This window comes from Protopterus annectens, chromosome 2.part0, assembly GCF_019279795.1.
Source record: "Protopterus annectens isolate FY-2018-M chromosome 2.part0, PAN1.0, whole genome shotgun sequence".
Lineage (NCBI taxonomy): Eukaryota > Metazoa > Chordata > Ceratodontiformes > Protopteridae > Protopterus > Protopterus annectens.
In genome coordinates, this window is record NC_056728.1 from 1,312,145,055 (window position 1) to 1,312,166,332 (window position 21,278).

At 44.7% G+C, this 21,278-nt stretch overlaps 1 protein-coding gene across 4 annotated transcripts in view; it reads right to left on the minus strand.

The window, feature by feature from the left end:
• Positions 1–21,278, minus strand: part of NRBP1 (nuclear receptor binding protein 1) — a 1,787,342-nt gene that overhangs the window by 1,627,221 nt on the left and 138,843 nt on the right. For all 4 annotated transcript variants that reach the window (XM_044061499.1, XM_044061500.1, XM_044061497.1 and 1 more), the window contains exon 2: positions 12,080–12,323. In XM_044061499.1, coding sequence (XP_043917434.1) covers positions 12,080–12,307 — 228 coding nt within the window. In that variant the 5' untranslated portion in view covers positions 12,308–12,323. The remainder of the gene's footprint in view (positions 1–12,079; positions 12,324–21,278) is intronic.

Below are 21,278 nucleotides of genomic sequence, written 5' to 3' on the forward strand. Positions count from 1 at the left end.
GATTACATCAAGGATCAGCTCTGAGCCCTTTCTTATTTGCAATGGTGATGGACAGGTTGACAGACAGGAGTCCCCGTGGACTATGATGCTTGCAGATGACATTGTGATCTGCAGGGAACAGGTGGAGGAGACCCTGGAGAGGTGGAGATATGCTCTAGAGAGAAGAGGAATGAAGGTCAGCAGGACTAAGACAGAATATGTGCGTGTGAATGAGAGGGAGGACAGAGGAATGGTGAAGATGCAGGGAGTAGAGGTGGATGAGTTTAAATACTTGGGATCAACAGTTCAGAGTAATGGTGAGTGTGGAAGAGAGGTGAAGAAGAGAGTACAGGCAGGCTGGAGAGGGTGGAGAAGAGTGTCAGGAGTGATTTGTGACAAATGAGTACCAGTAAGAGTTAAAGGGAAGGTCTACAAGGGGGTAATGAGGCCAGCTAAGTTATCTGGGTTGGAGACAGTGGCATTGACAAAAAGACAGGAGTCAGAGCTGGACGTGGCAGAGTTAAAGATGTTAAGATTTGCACTGGGTGTGACGAGGGTGGACAGGATTAGGAATAAGTATATTAGAGGGTCAGCCCAGGTTGGAAAGTTTGGCGACAAATCCAGAGAGGCAAGATTACGTTGGTTTGGACATGTGCAGAGGAAGGATGCAGAGTATACTGGGGAAAAAGATGCTAAGGATGAAGCTGCCAGGTAACAGGAAAAGAGGAAGGCCTAAGATAAGGTTCATGGATGTGGTGAGAGAGGACATGCAGGTGGTTGGTATGACAGAGCAAGATGCAGAGGAAAGGAAGAAATGGAAAAAAGAAGTTATGTACTCACCATAACATTCCATCTGAGTAGATACTTAATTTGCCTGCAACCTGTGGGTGTCGGATCCGACCTCGGATCCGATCCGGCAGCTTTCCAAGCTCCAAGATTCGAGCTCCTAGCTCCTCCCCCCTGCCCATAATCCCCTACTACCAACCATATTACCTCAGATCGTTTTTTTTGCCTCACCAACTCGAGACAGAAACCAACTCCGAATGATCAGAAAAATTCCCGAGGTTCGGGGGATGGCAGGGGGGGGTCGGTTGCAGACAAATGAAGTATCTACTCAGATGGAATGTTATGGTGAGTACATAACTTCTTTATCTGAAATAGTTACTTCATTTGATCTGCAACCTGTGGGACAGAGTCCCCAGCTAACCTATAAGAACCTGGGTGGTCCTTACGGAAGGATATTCCGAAGCACCGCGGAGCCAAAAGAAACCCTACTCCTGGAAATCATATCCAGTTTGTAATGAGAAATGAACGTATGAGATGAGGACCAGGTAGCTGCTGAACAAATATCGTCTACTGGAACCCTAGACCAAAAGGCTGTTGAGGTAGCTACAGATCTTGTGGAATGAGCACGGACGCCAACCGGAGCTTGCTTCCCAGATGAAGTGTATCTCAGCATAATGCACGGACAGATCCAATTTGCTACAGTCACTTTAGCACTTGCCTTGCCCATGGCTGATTTTGCATAAGAAACAAACAACTGGTCTGACTTGCGAAACTCTCTAGTCCTGTGCAAGTAAAAACGCAGTTGTCTGTGTACATCCAATTTGTGCAACGTGTATTCGCCTTTAGTTGTGAAAATTTGGGAAAAATACAGGAAGATTTATTGATTGATTAATGTTTGATTCTGTAGCCACCTTAGGCAAGAAAGACGGGTTAGTCCTGAGGGACACTCTATCTTTGTGAAAGATAAGGTACGGAGGTTTGATACACAGAGCTTGTAATTCTGAAACCTTCTTGGCTGAAGTAATAGCCACTAAGAAAGCCGTTTTCCAAGACAAGAACTTCAATGGAACAGAGGCCGCAGGCTCAAAAGGTGGTCTCGTTAAGGCTTGTAAGACCAGAGTGAGATCCCACGGGGGAACCACAGTCTTGACAGGTGGTCTCAAAAGAAAAACGCCTCTTAAGAAGGTTTTGCACAACTTTGTAGATGCTAAGGAGCCTATGCCGTCCCCTACGTGAAAATGGGAGATGGCCGCCAACTGCACCTTAACTGTGGAGGCACTTGCTCCCTGTCTAAAAAGCAGGGAAAGGAAGTCCAGAATAGTCGGAATAGGGACAGTAAATGGGTCCAATTCTTTATCTTTGGCCCAGACGGAAAAATGTTTCCATTTACTGTTGTAAGGTTTCCTGGTAGATGGTTTATGAGCCGCCACCAGAATGGCCTTAACGGGGGAAGAGATACCAGGAGTCCTAGCCATTAATGGAACTGGATCAACCAAGCAGCAAGTTTGAGATTGACCAGGTTTGGGGTATGGCATCTCGCTGGGTGCAAGATTAGGTCTGGACTGGGATCCAGAATCCATGGGGAAGCCACACTGTGAGACCGCAGAAAGGGGAACCAGATCTGTCGAGGCCAGAATGGGGCTATGAGGATAGCTCTGCTCCCCAACCGACAGGCTTTCTGGATGAATTTCATCATAAGTGGGAGGGGGGGGTAAGCATAAAGGAGTCCGGGAGGCCAAGCATGGACTAGAGCGTCTCTGGGGGGGGAACTATCGCGAAGTACTCACTGCATTTTGTGTTTAAAGGAGAAGCGAAAAGGTCGCAGCGAGGCTGACCCCATTTGTGGAAGATCTGCTTCGCAACAGATGGATTCAGAGACCACTCATATGGAGTGAGGAACACTCGACTTAGCTTGTCCGCTAATATGTTGGACCTTCCCGGAATGTGCGTTGCTATCAGAAAGCGGTTGGTGGAAATCGTCCATTCCCACACTCTCATGGCTTCTCGACACAGGGGATAAGATCTGGTCCCTCCTTGTTTGTTTATATACCAGACTACTGACATGTTGTCCGTCTGGATTGCAATAGTCCCTATGGGAAGAAGGTCGTGGAGAGCTTGCAACGCCAAAAGCACCGCCCTCATCTCTAGGACGTTGATATGCAATGCGGTCTCTAGGGAAGTCCACGTGCCTTGAACGGATCTGCCTGAACAATGCCCCCCCACCCGAGGCAAGAAGCGTCCGTGGTCAACGTGGCTTTGACCGGGGGAATCACAAAGGGTCTTCCTTCTCTGAGTTCCTGTGCCTGTAACCACCACAGAAGGGAGTCCCTGCACACCCTGCTCAGGGGTATTGGCATGCATAATGGGTGGAACGACAGGGACCATTGGACTTGAAGGGTCCATTGTAATATGCACATTCGCAGATGGGCATGGAGAGAGACCGATCGCTGCTGACATAGACCCCAGTGCCCTCAGGACTAACTCCGCTGGAGGAGCAGGGCTCCGAAAAAGGGCTAACACCTGAAACGACAAGCTGTTCAGCCTGACTGACGTTAGAACAACTTTGGAGATTCGTGCATCTAACCTGGCCCCTATGAATTCTAGGGCTTGAGTGGGGCACAGGCAGGATTTCTGCTCGTTCACTGAGATGCCTAGGTTGTGGGCCAGAGACAGAGCATAATCTCTCGCCACACAGAGCTGATGCCTGTTGGTCGCGGTGAGGAGCCATTCGTCTAGGTAAGGGAAGATCTGAATGCCCTGAAGTCTCAGGTGGGCTGCAACCACTGCCATGACCTTGGTGAACACTCTGGGGGCTGAGGTGAGGCCGAATGGAAGAACCCTGAATTGATAATGACTGGCTTCGAGCCGGAAGCGGAGGAACCTCCTGGATCGTCTGTCCATTAATATGTGGTAATACACATCCTTGAGGTCTAGCGAGCACATCCAGTCGTTCTCCAGCAGTAGGGGAGAATTGATTTGAGAGTGACCATCCAGAACTTTTCCTTGGGTATGAACAGGTTCATGGCGGAAAGGTCTAAGATGGGTCTGAGGTCCCCCGTTTTCTTTGGCACCAAAAAGAACCTGGAGTAATAACCCAATCCAGACTGATCTGGGGGGACGGGCTGGATGGCTCTTTTTCTTAGCAGCTTTGAAATCTCCAAAGCCGCTGCCTCCCTCTGATCGGGTGGGACATCGGGGAGACGTCTGGGTTTGGGGGGGATGGTTTATGAATGGAATGGAGTAACCTCTGGATATGATCCGGAGCACCCATCGATCTGTTGTAAGGGACTCCCAGTTTGACAGGTGCTCCGACAATCGCCCCCCGACTGCCTCCAGAGAGGGACAGTCGGGCAAGCCCTCAGGGCTGTTGCACGGGTCTGTCCAAGAAAGGTTCTCTAGACCCGAAATTACGTGGCCCCCCCTCTGCCTCTGGGCCTGCGTCCACCTTGTCCTCCTCTGCCTCTAAAGGACGAGTGGTCTGCAGCAGGATGGGATTTGCTGAGACTTACGGAACCACAGCTTCTTTTGTCCCCTCTGATTCCTGGAGAAGGATCTTTGGGGATTAGAGAAGCGGACTCCGACGGCAGACAGCATCTTCCCGTCCTTTTCGCTTTGGACCAGCGTTTCGCGAACAGTTTTGTCAAGCAAGGCAGAACAGTCAAAAGGGGCGTTCGTGAAGGACGCCTTGAAGGGGTCCGTGAAGTCGCACAGACGGAGCCAGGAGAGACGTCGCAAGACGACCCCGGCTCCGCTAGCTCTAGCGGCTCCCTCCGTTGCATGGGAGAGAAGCCGCATAGATGTACTGGAGATGGATTTTAGAGTGGCCATTCGAGTCTCAAAAACCTTTTTGTCTGGGACCGACATGGACTCCGGGGGGGCTGCAGCGTATTCTTTAATCAAGTCTCGCTGTAGCCTAATGGTATGTGCCATATAGTTCAGCGCCCTTATGGAAAAGGTCGCTGAAGCAAACATCCGCTTCCCAATCCGGTCAAGCACTCGAGATTCCTTATCCGGCGGGTGAACCGAAGAACTCTCCTGCGCAAGTTCTTTCTTGGTGGCCACCGCCACCAACATAGCATCAACGGGGGTTCCTTTGGCCCAAGACGGTCTATCTGTGGGTGGGCTGAGGACTTTATCGGGGCGCCTAGGGATTAGCTCCACGGTGTCGGGCTCCTTCCAAGCCCTGGTGGTAATTAAGCCCACCAGGGGTTTGGCCAGAGGGGACACCCAGGAGGTAGATGGGCCTGCCTCAAAGGCCTCCAGGAACACGGACTCATCAAGGGAGGGCTTTTGGGCTGACCACCCCCCTCTGATACGCAACATTTCCATGATGTCTCCAAAGGAGACATCTTCAGGGGGTGACCTTGGGGAACCCTCCGTATCATCTAAGTCTGTGTCTGTGGTAATGGACTCGGGGGAGTCCAGGTGCCTCCTTTTGCACCGATGTTTCCGAGGGACCTCCTCGGTGGGACTGTCCGAAGAGGGCTCGTCCACAGGTTGTTGTTCCTCCACGGGAACTAGCTGGAGGTCTTGGGCAGGCTGTCCAGATGGACGGATGATGGAAGACAGACCCTCATACAGTGGGGGTACGGGTGGATCCGAAGCCCGGGTCGGGGATCTGGAGGACCTCGACAGTACCCTCTCCACTACCTCAAAAGCCGAAGGAGAGCCACTCTCGCAAGCCTCTGAGAGCAATCTCCTCAGATCAGAGGGAGGGATCGGGGTCGGAGCCGATGCAGTCGGTGCCGAGGCAGAGGTGTGCTCAGACGCCAACAGCGCCAAAGACACAGCAACTCCCTCGGATCCGACGCTCAGCCCTCGGCCCCGAGAGCTCGGGTCCGACAAGCTCGAAGGTATAGTCGGCGAAGAGACCACCGCTATCGGCGCCGACAATTCCCCGGGTCCGAAAGGGCCTGGATCCGATGACTCAGAGGCCAAAAAACGAGTCGGAGAAGGAGTGATCGGGGCAAATATGGGGGCTGCACTCCCCCCCAGAGGGGGGGGAGGCAAGAGCATCCCCATCTGCATTTGGGTCTGTAAGAACAGACGCATCATCCGATCCATATCCGCTTCGGAGATGCTTCGGGTCAACCTAGATGAAGTAGTAGAGGCGGGCCGGGAGGGCCGCCTCGAAAATCTGGAGGGAGACCTATCCTCCTCCTCCGGCTCCGGCAAAAAACAGGGCGAACGGCGCTGAGAGGAGGGGGATCCGGAGACCCTCGAGGGAGACTTAAGTAGTTTTGCTGGCAGAGCCGAAGGATGAGATTCGGCCCGCCTTTTGTGGGACTTATGTCCATCCTTATCCTTGTGCCTCTTCTCTCTAAGGGAAGAGGCACTAGTTTCCCCAGAGCTCAAACCCGATGAGGGAGGTTGAGTCCAGAGTAGAGCTAAGGGGATAGACGGCGCCGAAGCTGCCGAAGCAGCTGGAGCCCGAACGGGAGAGGAAGAAGAAGCATACTCCTGGGGGAGCTTTCCCGCCAGGATCAGCTTGTACTTCCTATCCCGAAGTGCCCGGGGGTTAAAGGCCGCGCACATTTGGCAGGCCTCTGACAAATGGGCTGCCCCCAGGCACAAAACGCACTAGAGTGTGGCCATCAGCTGGAGAACGCTTGTGGCCACACTCAGTACATTTAGAAAAAATGGCCTTAGGCCCTTCTGACATCATTCACACACACACCCAAACACTAGGAGGGGGAGAGGAGTGAAGATAAAACTATTAATTAATTTAACAGAAAAGGGAACAAAAACTAGCACAAGAAGCAGAAGAGGGAACTAACACACACACAACGACAACTTTGAATGAAAAGTTGGTTTAAAACCAGCAATGATCTCACCCACCCAGGAGCTCTTCACAAGGAAGCTTCTTCAGCCGCGGCAAAAAACGATCTGAGGTAATATGGTTGGTAGTAGGGGATTATGGGTAGGGGAGGAGCTAGGAGCTCGAATCTTGGAGCTTGGAAAGCTGCCGGATCGGATCCGAGGTTGGATCCGACACCCACAGGTTGCAGATCAAATGAAGTAACTACTTCAGATCAGGTGATCCGCTGTGGCGACTCCTAACTGGAGCCACTGAAAGAAGAAGATTTTGAAGGAAAAAGCTTTATGGTCTGACCTAACCAGTGAGGACATTATACTGGGAGGAGGGGTGTGTAACGCTCCCAGGATGCTAGTGAGGACTAAGTCAAGGATGTGGGCACCCTAACTTGGTATACATACTAGCTGGTCCTGGCATAAGTGTTGACAAAGTTCCGGAATCTTTCTGCCTGCAAGTCTGAGGTAGTTTATGTTTCCCAGTTTATAGTGGGGTTGTTGAAGTCGCCTGTGTATGATGTTGGGTTAAATGGATAGTCACTCCAGTTCATTTAAGTAAGTGGTACAGGTTTCTTGGGTTATAGAGTGGGACCTAGTGCTCATAAAGGCATAGTATGATACTTTGCTTTTGCTGGGATGTATGTCACGAAGCTCAAGTGCACCATACCACTCAACCAGCCTTGAGGTATGACCACTTATTATATAAAACTATAACATCTCTTTTGTCCCCTTCTGTAAAGTAGCTGGTCTAAATGTGTCAAAATCATTATAGCACTCCACTGTCAGGGTGCTTTAAGATTTAAACCACATCTCTCTAACTACACAGACCACTACATTCTCGATGGACAGGACAGTTTGCAGGAATGGAGATTTTTTTTTTTAGACTCCCGGAATTAAGCAGTACCATCTTTAGATTATTCTGGGCTGATTTAGCTATGTGGATGGTTTATAAGGCTGACAATATCTAAAAAAAAGGGCAACGGGGTGGACAATATTCTAGCCAATATTCAAAAGCCTAGAAGAAATAGTCCACAGTGCTTTGTCAGGTATGGTCTGCACCTATCATCCATATCCTTCCACGCTGACATATATTGCATCCCCATTGAATGAACAATGTTGATTTAGAGGGAAGCAGAATGTAGGAAAATACTGCTGTTGTTGGTGGGTCTTGATGCAAAGAAAGCATTCAACAGAGAATGCTGGGATTTTTTGTGTGTGTGTGTGTGGGGGGGGGGGGGGGCAATGGATGCATTTGCATTCCCCGATGCAATAAGTTTAATTAAGAGGCTATATGAAGGATCGGAAGTAATAAAGTGGGAGGCTTCCTCTCGGTACGATGTGTTTGAACAGAGGAATCACGCAGGGTGCCCTCTTTATCCTTTATTTGCTTTACATTTAGAGACAATGGCAAAGAAAATAAAGGCCTCAGAAATTCAAGAATTTAACTGGTATGGTAATTGAGAAAAGTTGGCTTTACTTGCAGATATCATTTTGTACTTGATAAATCCAGAAAAGGACATTTTGGTGTTGTGGAACATTGAGATAGTTTCCAGTCTTTTCAGGACATAAAATTAATAGAGATAAAAACAAAGACTCATCATCTTCTTTCGGCTGTTCCAGTTAGGGGTCACCACAGCAGATCACCCATTTCTTCCTGTCCTCTGCATCTTGCTCTGTCACACCAACAACCTGCATGTCCTCTCTCACCACATCTAATCTTAGGCCTTCCTCTTTTTCTGTTACCTGGTAGCTTCATCCTTAGCATCTTTTTCCCAATATACTCAGCATGCCTCCTCAGCACATGTCCAAACCAACGTAATTGTGCCTCTCTGGCTTTGCCTATACCTACACACAGACTGATTCAGCAATTCCCATATTTATGGGGACATGATAAGATTATGTATTTATAAGTGTGGATTAAAAAGGTGCTTGTTATGGCAGCTAAGGATATACTAAACAAAAGATAATACAAAAACTGAGAAACTGGAAGCTCTTTTTTATGAAAATGGATAATAAGATCAAAGCAATGAAAATATTTAATCCCTTTAGTTTTATATACAGATCAGGTATATTTTTAACAACAAAAGAAGAAGTTGTGGACAATAATTAATAAAAAGTTGAAGGAATTTATCAGGGAGGGAAGAGGGTAAGAGTTAAGTGGGATAAGCTAATCTTCCCCAAAATACGAAGTGGTTTAGGATTGCCTTATCTGAAGGGAAATTTTAGAGCTACACATAAGTTAATAAAGGGGTTTAAAAAATGAGCCAACTGTTAAAATCATTTACTGTTTTTAGATATTGTGTTGTCAGTGCTATGCTCATACAAAAAAAAAAAAAAAAAATGCAATGCTCACACCAGCCTGGGACACAGTCTGAGAGCTCCACCATCTCCCCTCTCTTCATGTAGTCCAGGGAGGTACACCTTACTGATAATACACGTGGGAGCAAATAACCAGAGTTATACAGGTACAACGTAGTACAATGGCCTGATTGCATGCATGATCTGGCAAATCCAAACTCCTCTCTGATCACATGCTGGATCCCTGATCCCCTGTAGGCTTGGTCATCTAAAAGGGTACTTTTAACGGGTCCCTATTACGTTGTCGAATTCTTGAAACCTCGAACCTGAGAACATCAAACTCAGATGTTCGAAGTTTCAAGAATTTGAATGTAAAATAAATAAATAAATCTAAAACCTACCTAACTGTTGCAAGCAGGGGGGCAAGCCCCCCACATCCCCCGCTCTTTAAATATACCAACTCTGAGTTCGCAATACAGTGCGAAAAGGGAAGATTTCCCTTTACCGCACTGTAGTGCTATCTCGGAGTTGTTATATATTTAAAGAGTGGGGGGTGTGGGGGGGCTTGCCCCCCTGCTTGCAAGACTTCATTCTGTGTTTTTATTTTTTTTTTAGCGTTATTGAAGTTCTGACAATTCGAATATAAGGGTTCGACCTTATGGTGTTCGAAGTTTCAGAACTTTGATAACGTAAGAGGAACCCCTTTTAACTGCAGAATCTTACTTGATATATTTTCTTCTCTTACCAATGTATAACTGACATTATCTTTTTACCTATGTTCTCTACCTTCTTTTACCTGGAGTGTTTTATTAATTTCTTGTTATATTACTATGCTCAGCATACATGATGAAACCTGTTTTGTGTATTATGCTGGATGTACTGTACTTGTATAACTTGATGCTGGAGCTTTACTCCCCGGGCCTCTGCTGAAAATGGACCTGGTCCAGTCGGAATTTCCCGGTTAACAAATGTAAAATAAATTAATAAAATGATTCCCTTATATGCAGCTGAATGTAATTTGCTCAGCCTGGAGAGTAAGACAGACTCCACTGTGAGACACACCAATGACCAAAATGTTGGGTTGTATGGTAGTCTGCCTTATGAGGTTAGGCACTGAGACACTGAGTTGAGGCTGAATGTGTCATGATGGATGTTGTTTTGGTAGTGCACTGATGAGGTTTCTTGGTGGTACTTCCTGCTATGTTTAGGCAATGCACTACTGCTTTTGAGTGGCCTTTGAGGTTTTAGTTTAGGTAGAATACTTTTGAAACTCTCAGCATATATGTGGGTTTGTGCGTTTGCCCTGTAGTGTTAGCGACCGGTGTTGTGCAATGTTGTGATTTTCTGACAACCTATTTAGTATTTTAGGTGCCTTTAGGAGACAGCTTTGCCTCTACTGACAGTGTATAAATGCATCTCTCACATACAGTATCAGATTGTTTAACAATGCATTGACTGTCAGAGAACATGGAGACAATTTTTACACTGTCTTAGGATGTTCATTTCTACCAAGCTTGCTAAAGAAGCAGTAGGAAAATTGTGTATCCATGGTTTCAGATACAGATACACCAGGTTACAGGGGGCGTGGTACCCAGGGATTCTATGCGTCTCTGTCTAACCATTATACAATCACAGTCTAACTTCACAGAACAATGCCCTTAAGAAAACCTGGTGCTCGAACTCTTAGGAGAAGTTTTATTTATTTATTTTTGATAAAACTGCATTTTTAAGCACCTGCATCTATACAGGGCATAGTAACAAACAAAACAGCTCCCTGGTCAATCACAACAAGCTTACTCTAAAGGTTATCCCAGTGATTCTCAGTACAGAAGAAAAGAGGCTACACTCCACTCTCATCAGAGACTTTTCTGACTTGGAACTGTTAAAATGAAACCCAAAGTGTAATAAATAACTAAATAAGAAAAAACTGTCAACATTTAGAATCAGACAGAAGTGCAGAAACTCAGTTTATTATAGTGGCAAGAAACAGAATGCACTTTAAAATAGACAATACAAAAACTGTGCAAATAATGCACAAACAACATCATGATTTATGCTATGCATTAAAACAATTGGCTCATAATACAGGCTTAAAATGTAGCCAAAACATTTGGTTCCACCCAATCACACCCCATTTCCATCAAGTCCTGCATGTATATGAAACCACATCAATGCATTAAATTTTGATTACTGCAGCATTTGAATGTTCTACTTGTGCCCTTCTGCTTAAAAAAAAAAGACAAAACTCTAGCTGCACATTCTGCATGTTACAGTTTCAATGGAAAGAGAGAACTGCAGGCAAGCATGATGTGTACTCAACTCATTTTAAAATGATGACTTTACTAATCTAAAGACATGCAGGCAGGTGCATATATGGGTGTGCCTTCTTTGAAGGTTGGGGGTGTCAGGCTGGCAACTCGGCACCGTAAAAATAAATTGCCAAACATTAGCGGACTGGAGTTCCGCTGTGGCGACCCCTAATCGGGATAAGCCGAAGGACATACTACTAATTTACTACCAGTTCAAGGAGTGGCAAGTCATAACTCTAAAGAACATTCAAAAAAAAAAATGAATGACAAAAGGGGGTAAGGTAGAAGGGGTATAGAAACCAGTCTCCATATTTTAAAATGGACCACATTATACAAACGACTCCATAATGCAATTCTACATGGCACAGATTTTGTGATTTCTGAAATACACATAGGTATACATACACATGTACATGTGTAACACAGGTTATATATAAACCTAATGCACTTATGTATGTACACATGCGAATATACATTTTATATACATATATATATATATATATATATATATATATATATATATATACATATATATATATATATATATATATATACACACACACACATACATATACACACACACATTAGCCAAACAAGACAGAAGTGGGCAAACACACACACACACACACACACACACACACACACACACACACACAAAACAAGCAAGCATAAACCAAATATTTTCATATAACCTGTGGATTCATAATTGCCAAAATAAGCATTTTCGCCATGTTACTTCTGGCTCAGCAACTTATACTTAATGTAGCTCAAATTAAAAAAAAAAAAAAAAAGATTTTTAAATAAAAGATACTGAATCACACAACTCTGATACCCTCTACTTTCTCTTACCATTCCAATGGTTTTAAATACAAAGGAGGAGGTTACACAATTCATACCTCTTCTCTTCTCTTTTGCCAGCGACCGCATGGGCTTTCTTCCAGAATCTCGGACTCATCTTCACTCTCTTCCTCCTCTTCCTCATCTTGCGTTGCTGAAGGCACTGCTGCTGCAACAGTTACAGGAGGAGAGACTGACGTAATCACAGGGCCAACAGACACAGAATCTGGCTTGGGATCAGAACCCGTTCCAGCCACGGATGAGGTTTTCCCTTCCCCCTCAGACATTCCTTCCACAGAAGTTCTTCAAAACACAAACATATACTTCAGTAATTCATAAGAAAAAATAAATTACTACCAACAGCAATACAACACTATAATACAAATAACTGTTAAACATGCAATACAAGCATACAACTTTCCTATATAAAAATGTTTTAATAATGCAACTAGTGTCAGCATCCTGATATGAAACGTATCACAAAACTATAGAAGGAGCTAAACCTTATTCACAAAAACTCTATTAGCTCCTAACTTTTGAATGAATTAATTCAAATGCAGATCTAACATGATCACATCTGAATTAAGGATGAATTGTGAAACAACCTGATCTAACATTTGAGAAAGCAAAGAAATATGTGTCATGTAAGTAAACCATCAAATGTGCAATTAAAATCTTCACAGAGCCTGAAAATAATTGTAAAACAAAGCCCAACAACTATATGAAGAATCAACAGGATGACACATGGTATTCTACTTACTGTCAACAGTGGCCATGAGTTAAACAACCAAGATTTTGATAAATGTATTGATCGGATGACACACATGACCTCTGAGTTTAAGAAGAAGGGTTACAATTCATATATTTTAGAAATAACTAAAATGAGGTTTTATTGGAAAGAGGGGGTACAGCTAAACCATGTTTCTCTGCTAATAGTATCATTGACCAAATCAGTTCCAACAATAAGTCCAGTAAACCACTCTGTTATTTAATGACATATAGCAGATGCATAAATTATGTTCGGTATATAATTTCTAACAACTGGGACATTTTATATGCCCTACCAGAACTTAGGAAATACATAGGACAGAATCCCGACTTTACATACAGAAATTGTTCCAGCTTAAAGCCATTCATGTTATAAGGACTTTCCTTCCAGGATTCCTCCAAGAGCCTGTAACAAGCTATGTACTGTTCCCTGTTATAATTGTTCATGCAGTGACTATATATGTACTGATAATACTTTTGTACATCCCATAACTGGACTAACTTGGTTTCAAATGTTCTGCTACATGTACTACCTCTTGTTATATATTTAGCTACTTGTAAAAGCTGCAGGTGCTATTATATAGGTAAACTGTCCGAAAATTGAAAAAGAATCACTGAAGATAAAATCGGAGATTCATAGGGGGTGATGACTAATGCTTTCACTAAGCATTTGATAGATATGGGTGTACAGCATGAATTTGTCTTTAGAGTTAGAGACACTTTCTAAAAATCCTAGAGGTGGAGATGGTAATGCCTTAGAACTGAGGGAGTACAATTGGATTATTCGCATGCATGTTGACTGGACACCTGGACTTAATAAAACGGTCAGCAAAAAACCTGTGGTTAGACGCAAACAATTATGTTTGAGATTAATATTTTTAGTATGAATTTATACTTTATATATATATATATATATATATATATATATATATATATATAGAGAGAGAGAGAGAGAGATATTTTACATTTAAATGTCTTTAAGGAATTTTATTTAAGACTTAATTGGTTGTGTAGTTTGATCGGTTGGGTTGTGTGATGTATACTATTTAATATGTTTTGCTGAACTCTATTCTGCAACACTGATGGACTTTATCCAAAAGCTTTGTTCAATAAAAGTTCCAGATAACATTAGAGTACCTTCCTTTTTTCTTGACTTTTTGGATTTGTGGACTTTGCCTCTGTTTTACCATGATTTTTATTCTATTTTGTTCTGAACTTTTCAGTGTGGCAAGGTCCCAGGCTTTCTGTGCCAAACTGCACAATTAGTAAGATCTAGTTTATGTACTACATTACTGTCGTGCTGTCTGTGAACACTCGTAAGGTACCTGGTTTCCACAAGTGTGAACAGACATGCAGAGCTTGAATAAGGACCCTCATTTCCTTAACATTGATGTGTCCTTTTAGTGGCATTGGCTGACATCTGCCCTACACTCACTGCTGTCCAGGCCCCCTATGCCTTGTCCAAGGCACCGGTGCGCACTTCCTGAACTGAGGCTGGAAGAATAAAGGGAAGCCCTGAGTTGAGATTCACCTGCTCCTTCCACCATAAGGGTTCCTGTTTGAAACAGGGTAAAAGGGTGATCACTGGTCTCAGCACTCTCACTCTCTGGACACAAAGTGTTTTCAGGTAAAACTGGATAGGGGGGCATTGGAATAGTTGCTGCCATGAACTCCAGAGCCCTTAGGATCCCCCTGACAGAGCAATGGCTGACAGTGGCAAGATTGTGGAAGCAGTCTGCAAGGCTCTGCACCTTCTCTTGAGGCAAGTAGAACTGCATTTTTTTTTTTTTGCATCTAGCCTACAGCCCAGAAAGACTAGGTCCTGAGATGGCTGCAGGTAGGAATTTTTGTAGCTGATCATGAACCTCAACTGAGATAGAAGGGTGAGCTGGAGATGCTGTCGGAGAATTGTGGTGAATTATCTTAGATTAACGGTCACCTGAGTTGGGAAAAATGTGAGTTTCACGGGTTTGGCAGAAGGTGATGACAGGTGTCAGACACTTTGTGAAAACGTTTTGGGATGTAGAAAGCTCAAAAGGCAAAGCAGTAAACCAATAGTGAAATGAGCCAGAACAAAACCTGAGGAAACTGCTGCAAGGGGTCCAAATTGGTATATTGAGGTAAGCATCATTTAGATATAGGGATACAAGAAAACCATGGAGCAAGAATGAAAGGTAATAGTGTGTGCAGGGAAAGCATTTTTAAAGTCAACATTTTTAAGGAGGAATTTTATTAAGGAGAGATCCAGTATGGGTCTGCACTGCTCTTCTTTCTGTGGCACTAGGAAAAGTCCAAAATAAAACCCTTTTCCCACAAATTCTTCTGGCATCAGCTCTATTGTGCCTTGTGCTCATAGTTCTTGTAAAATGTGTGAGAACAAATTAATCTGACTGTGTGGAGGTTGGAGTAAGTCATTTTGAGGTGGAATCTGTACCAAAGATTTCTGTTGGTTTTAAATGATAGATAGCACCCATTAGTCTGTGGTAATCTTTTCCCAGATGGAGAAACACTGGGTTAGCTTTTCTGAGAGGAGTAGGGTAAGGCAGGGGGCAAAAGAGAAAGGAAGTTGAAGACTGTCACATATCTCTCTCCAAAGGAAGGCCTCCCAGATGAGGCATCCCCTGTGTTTTTTTTCCTGGGAAAACTCTTTCTCAAAGCCTTCCTGTGTTTGTGGCTAGGCCTAAGGTCCCTTCAGACAAAAGGGGTTGGTTTGGTTGGGCAATTCTTCTGGTACCTAGGTACAGAGTTTAAAATTAAGTGGCTTGGAGTCATTTATTGTTCTACCCTGCTCTTGAAGGGCTTTGAAAAGGCTGTCCACTTTGCAGCCAAACAAGAGATCCTGGTCTAAAGAGGATTTCACTGTTTTTGCTTCCAAGTCCTCATGAACAAGGTGCCTATATAATTTTACATACCCAAGGATTACACAGCCTGTAGCAGCTGTTCTAGACAAGGCCTGTGCAGCATCATAACTACATTTAACGTGCTTGTCCACTTCTGTTGCCTAAGTAAGGATAACATTTGTTGTTTAGTATCTGGGTGGTGCAGTGGTTAATGTCACCTCACAGCAAGAGGTTCTCTGGTTCGATTCTCGGCTGGGCTGCCTTCTGTACAGAGTCTGCATGTCCTCCCTCCATTTGCGTGGGTTTCCTCCGGGTAGTCTGGTTTCCTCCCACATTCCAAAGACATGCGTCTGGAGCGTTTTTCCCTGGGCCTCCCCTGGGAAATAGACTTTTTCCTAGTCAAATGTTAAATAACTAGATAAAAAATAATAAACCTGTATCCCGCAAATCCACCATTACCTTATGTAAAGGACTGAGAATGCATGTCAAATACTTCTTCATTTTGGTTTGGTAATCAGTAACCCTGAATACCAACGTAGAGAAGGTATAACCCCCATTTACTCCACCTGCACTTAGCCCTGCCGCCCTTGTTTGAAAGGAGGGCACTGCCATTAGAAGAAATTTAGAAGGCTTGTCAGAAGATAGGAAAACTAAGTTAAGGGTCTTGCCACAGAATTTTTCAACATAAACTTGAGATCATCAAGGACTTTATAAATTCTGTCTGGTCTTTAGAGAGCTGGAGGCTGAGAGTCAGTGGCAACAGAAGAATAGATTGAAAAGCAACCAAAAAAGCCTCAAAAACAGGAGGTACAGGGGGAAAGAGCTGGGGTGCCCAATTCAAAAAGGTTGTAGTAAGTTTTCTGCAATCTGCCTAGATCCCATTCAAAATACTTAATCATATTTAAGAGCATCCCTAAAAGAAGCTTCTTCTACTGAATAATTAAGTGAAATGGAGTCCACACCATCTGAAAGGACCTGACCAGGAGAGTGCATTTGAGAGGAGTAGGTCACAGAAGGGTCAGAAACAGAAGCTTCCTTATCTCTTCAGAAGATGAATCCACAGCCAAATTTTGAGGGGTGGGGGGAGGGGCTGAAAGGAGGTTTCAGAGCCAAAATGGCCTTAAACCTTGACAGAAATACATCCCATTTCTTCCCTCTAGAAAAGGTAGGATGATGATGAGGGGAAGCAACAGGTTTTTGTTTTCTGACTATTCATTTTTTGGCATGGCATCTACCTGTACTAGATGTGGTGGCTAACTTCCTTGACATACATCAGTTAGTTTGCCTAGGATGTCTTCCCTCACCAGGACCTGAGGGACACTATCTGGTCCCAACAATATGAACCGCAGTTCACATTTGCCTTTAGAATTCTCAGCCGTGAAGGCCTCCAATGCCATATGGACCTCTAGCAGGTTTTAGCAAAGGGCATTTGAATAGCAATTGAGCATACCACAGGTTCCGATACCTTAGCAGGTACATCAATCAGAAAGTGCCAACTGAGTCCCTGGCCTACACCTTTTTAAGTATTTTCTTAAGTGGTGGAGGTACTTCCAGGGTAGCAAAATCTGCCATCATGGAGGGACCAAGTGTTTGAGATGTTGGGTCTCCATGAAATGTTAAGAGAAGGAAAATGGGACCCCAAGGTCTTAGCAACAGAGGACTGCCAGATGGAACAAGCTTTGCAGCTGTGTTCCACTCCTAAACGAGAGACTATAGGTATGCAAGTTTTTGTATGGGATTCGCCTACAGCACTCACACTTGCCCTGCCTAGCTGACATCTAACGCTGGCAAGAAATAACAGTTATGAAATATAAATAGAAGGTTCCCCAATTAAGTACTTTTCTGAGTATTTGAAGCAACAGTACCAACACTACGTGACTTGCATTTGGGCCATCAGTGAGAGAGTCTAGTCTAAAGAGTTACGTTCCTACATCTGCCTATATACCACTACTCTTGTGACTTCAGGTCACACATCAGATATACAATCCTAGGAGAGTAAAACTTTGGTACCCCTGCCGGATAACAGCGGTGATGGCCTATGTATTAGGAATACTGCAACAGTGATTTCAGTCAGGAAACCTGGTTCTGTCACTCCCAGAGACATCCTGGGTCAAAGGACAAGATTAAAAACATGAGTCTGGTTTACTGGGTGAAGAATTACCAACTGGAAAAGGAAAATTTCCTCCAACTGCCATCTCTAACCTTGACAAATGATCTTCAAAACCCATTTGCCTGAATCTATCTTTTGACAAAGAGGAACATGGAGATGCAGACTTTCTGGAAAGGAAAAGGGACTGCCAGGGCGGGGTGGGGACAAGGTCCCTTAAATAGTCACTCTGACTTGTTAGACTCTCCTTGGTTTTGGGGGAGGGTTTTCATTTTAGACCCCCTGCCCCTGCGATGTTTCTTCTTAAACATCTGTTTACCTCTATTTTCGTGATGCTATTTTTTTTTCTGAAATGGTATAAAGGATTAGAGAATCCCTTAGAAATTTTGGAAAAAGGGGGCTGAAAAATCTTGAAATGTTCCCTTCATTATACTTATATTTTTTGATAACTTCTGCAGCAGAAGAATCAGGAAGATATGCCCCTCTTTCTTTTACCAGAAACCATCTTACAAGGATCAACAACCTGAATTTAACACTGAGCCAGACAAGTTAACTACTCATGTCGAAGGACTGAAGAGTAGATGGATAATCCATTTCTTTTTGACAGGAAAATTACAGCCAATAGTGGTATTAATGGTGACAGGAGCTTCCCCATGATGGGCATAAGAGTCCGACTAAACAGGGAAGTCTTCCCTGTTACCTCTCTCAGGACTAACAAGAGTGTCTCTCCATTGACTATTAAGGAGATCCCAACAGCCACAGAGGATGTGGCTAGATCCCAGTCTATAGTGGCTGTAAATACTACACCAGAGGGATCCAGGGAAAAACAGGAGTGGTCTGAGGAACCAGCTTTGGCCACAGCAGAGTCACCCACCTGCCACTGAGGCAAATCACTAGCTTGCTGTATGTTTAACTTTTTCTTTTTGTGGATGGAAGAGGGATTGACCATAGGACCTGTAGTTTGCTCCTTGGACAAGCTGAAAATGCCTCTTTCCTGGGGAAAACAATCAGCATAAGCCTTGCTCTCTTCAATGGCAAGGAAGCTCTGAAGGGCTTTGAGCCCAAACCAGTCCTTTTAGTCAACTCGGCTCTAGCTGACTAACTGGTATGGGAGCATGGAAGGCACCCTGAAGCTTTGGAAGCTGGCCAGTTGATATATCCTATGCAGGATATAATACATATAGTCAAAGGCTATTGCAGTAGTGATACAATGATAAAACTGGAGGGGGGGGGAATCAAAGGCTGGAAGGAAGAAAAGACTGGAGAAGGAGACTTCTCAGGAAGAACAGTTTCAAAAAGAAGTATGGGCAGAAGACTGTGTACGTAGAGAAAAGGTACAGTTGTGCACACTTACCATAAATGTAGATGTCAGAGTGTATTCACTGTTGCAGTCATCATCTGAGAGTTATCCCTGCTGTGGTAGCCCTCGGCCAGCCCGAATACCAGAATCAATGTTTTTCTGCATCGGCTGCTGTCACTTGTTGACTGACGTCAGGTTGTCAGTGCTATAAAGCAAGGGAGCCGATGCCATTACATCAGTTTTTCTTGCCCTAACCCATCAGAAGCCCAAGGAAATATGGTACAGAGGTCCTGGTGGCTAAAAGCCATGGTGAGAAGCTTATGTCCCCCTAAGGAAAGAGGATACAAGGGAGAAGGAGGGAGGGAAACCAGGACTGCAACAATGAATACACTCTAACATCTACATTTGTAGAAAGTGTACACAGCTGTACTATGTTCTTCGTGTTTCACTGTTGCAGTCATCACCTGTGGGAGGATTCCCAAAGCTGAGGAGAGGGGTTGAATGATCATTCAGAGACATAGGCATGGGTCAGCAAGCCCTGCAGAACTGCAGAGGCAAACCCTGCCCTAGCCTTAGAGAAAAGATGCAGGTGGTAATGCTTTGTATAGGTATGGACAGGGGTCCAGGTGGCAGCTTCCAAGATGTCCCTGGTGGGAACTCCTCTAAGAAATGCTGTGGAAGTGGAGGCTGCCCTAGGGGAATGGGTACGAATAGACTTGGGAGAGGTTTCCCATGTAGTCAGTAGCAAAAATGGATACAGTGTGATATCCATTTGAAAATGGTTTGCTTGGAAATGGGCTTCCCCTCTGACCCTGGGGCAAAGCTGACAGGAAGATGATCCATTTTTCTGAAGGGTTTAGTACGGTCCAGGTTGTATCTGAGCTGTCTGTGCACGTCTAGTGAGTGCAGAATTCTCCCCCCCCCCCCCTTGTTTTGAGGATTAGGAAAGAAGGTGGGTAGATGTATGGCCTGGTTGAGGGTCACATCAGATACCACCTTGGGCATAAAGGAGGGGTTAATCCTCAGGGAGACCCAGTCTGCATGAAAAATGATGAAGGGCTCAATGGCCATGAGTGCCTGAAGTTCTGAAACCCTTCTGGTTGAGGAGATAGCTAGTAGGAAAGCAGTCTTCCAGGAGAGGTACCTCAATTCTACTGAAACAGCAGGTTTGAATGGTGGGAAGGTTACTTTTTCTAAAACATAATTCAGGTCCCAGGGTGACGTGGGTGGCCTCCTGGGAGGTCTGATATTAGAAGCCCCTCTGAGGAATTGTTTAATCAAAGGATGCGAGAAGAGGGGCTGATTTGTATCAAAATGAGCTGAAATAGCGGAGGCATGGATTTTAATAGAAGAGAAGGAGAGGCCACTATTGAGTAACTTGGCTAGGTAGTCCAGGATAAAAGGGATGGAAGGTTGAGGTACTGTCCCCTTCTAGACTGGCTCCAGGAGCAGAATCTTTTCCATTTCCCTGCATAAGATTTTCTGGTGCTGGGCTTTCTGGCCTCTGTGATAAAGTCTAGGACCTATTTGCTTAACAGGGGCCCCTTGTTTGCTTTTAAAGTATTAGCCATGCTAACGGTTTGAGATTCTGCAAGTCTGGGTGCAGCATCCCACCCCCCCCACACCTGGGTTAAGAGGTCTGAGATTAGGGGAAGCTGCCTGGAAGACTGTCAGGTCAGGTTGTGCAGTAAGGGGTACCAATGCTGTCTGGGCTAATTTGGAGCAATGAGGATGGCCTTAGGTCTCTCCTTCCTTATCTTGATCATTACCTTGGGATTAAGAGCCAGAGGAGGGAATGCGTACACAAAGAGGAAGTTCCAGAGGAAGGTCAAGGCATCCACCTTCCACAGGGATACTCCCTAGTACAGAATTTTTTCAGCTAGTGGTTGAGGTCAGAAGCAGAGTGATCCACCTCTGGAGTTACCCACTCCTGAATGACTTGTAAAAAGATTTTTCTATGGAGCTGCCATTCTAAGTTTCTGCTTAGGTGGTCTGCCAGGGTGTTGTTGATCCCTGGTAGGTATTGGGCAATTAAGTGTAATCCCATGGAGGAGGCTGTCAGCCAGAGGTTCATGGCTAGCCTGCACAAAGGGTAAGATTGGGTCCCTCCCTGTTTGTTGATGTACCACATTAATGTGGTGTTGTCTGTTTTGATAAGGAGAACTCCTGGCCCGAGATGTGGTTTGAAGGACGTCAGAGCCTTTTGTACTGCCATCACTTCCTTCTGATTGATGTGTAAGGAA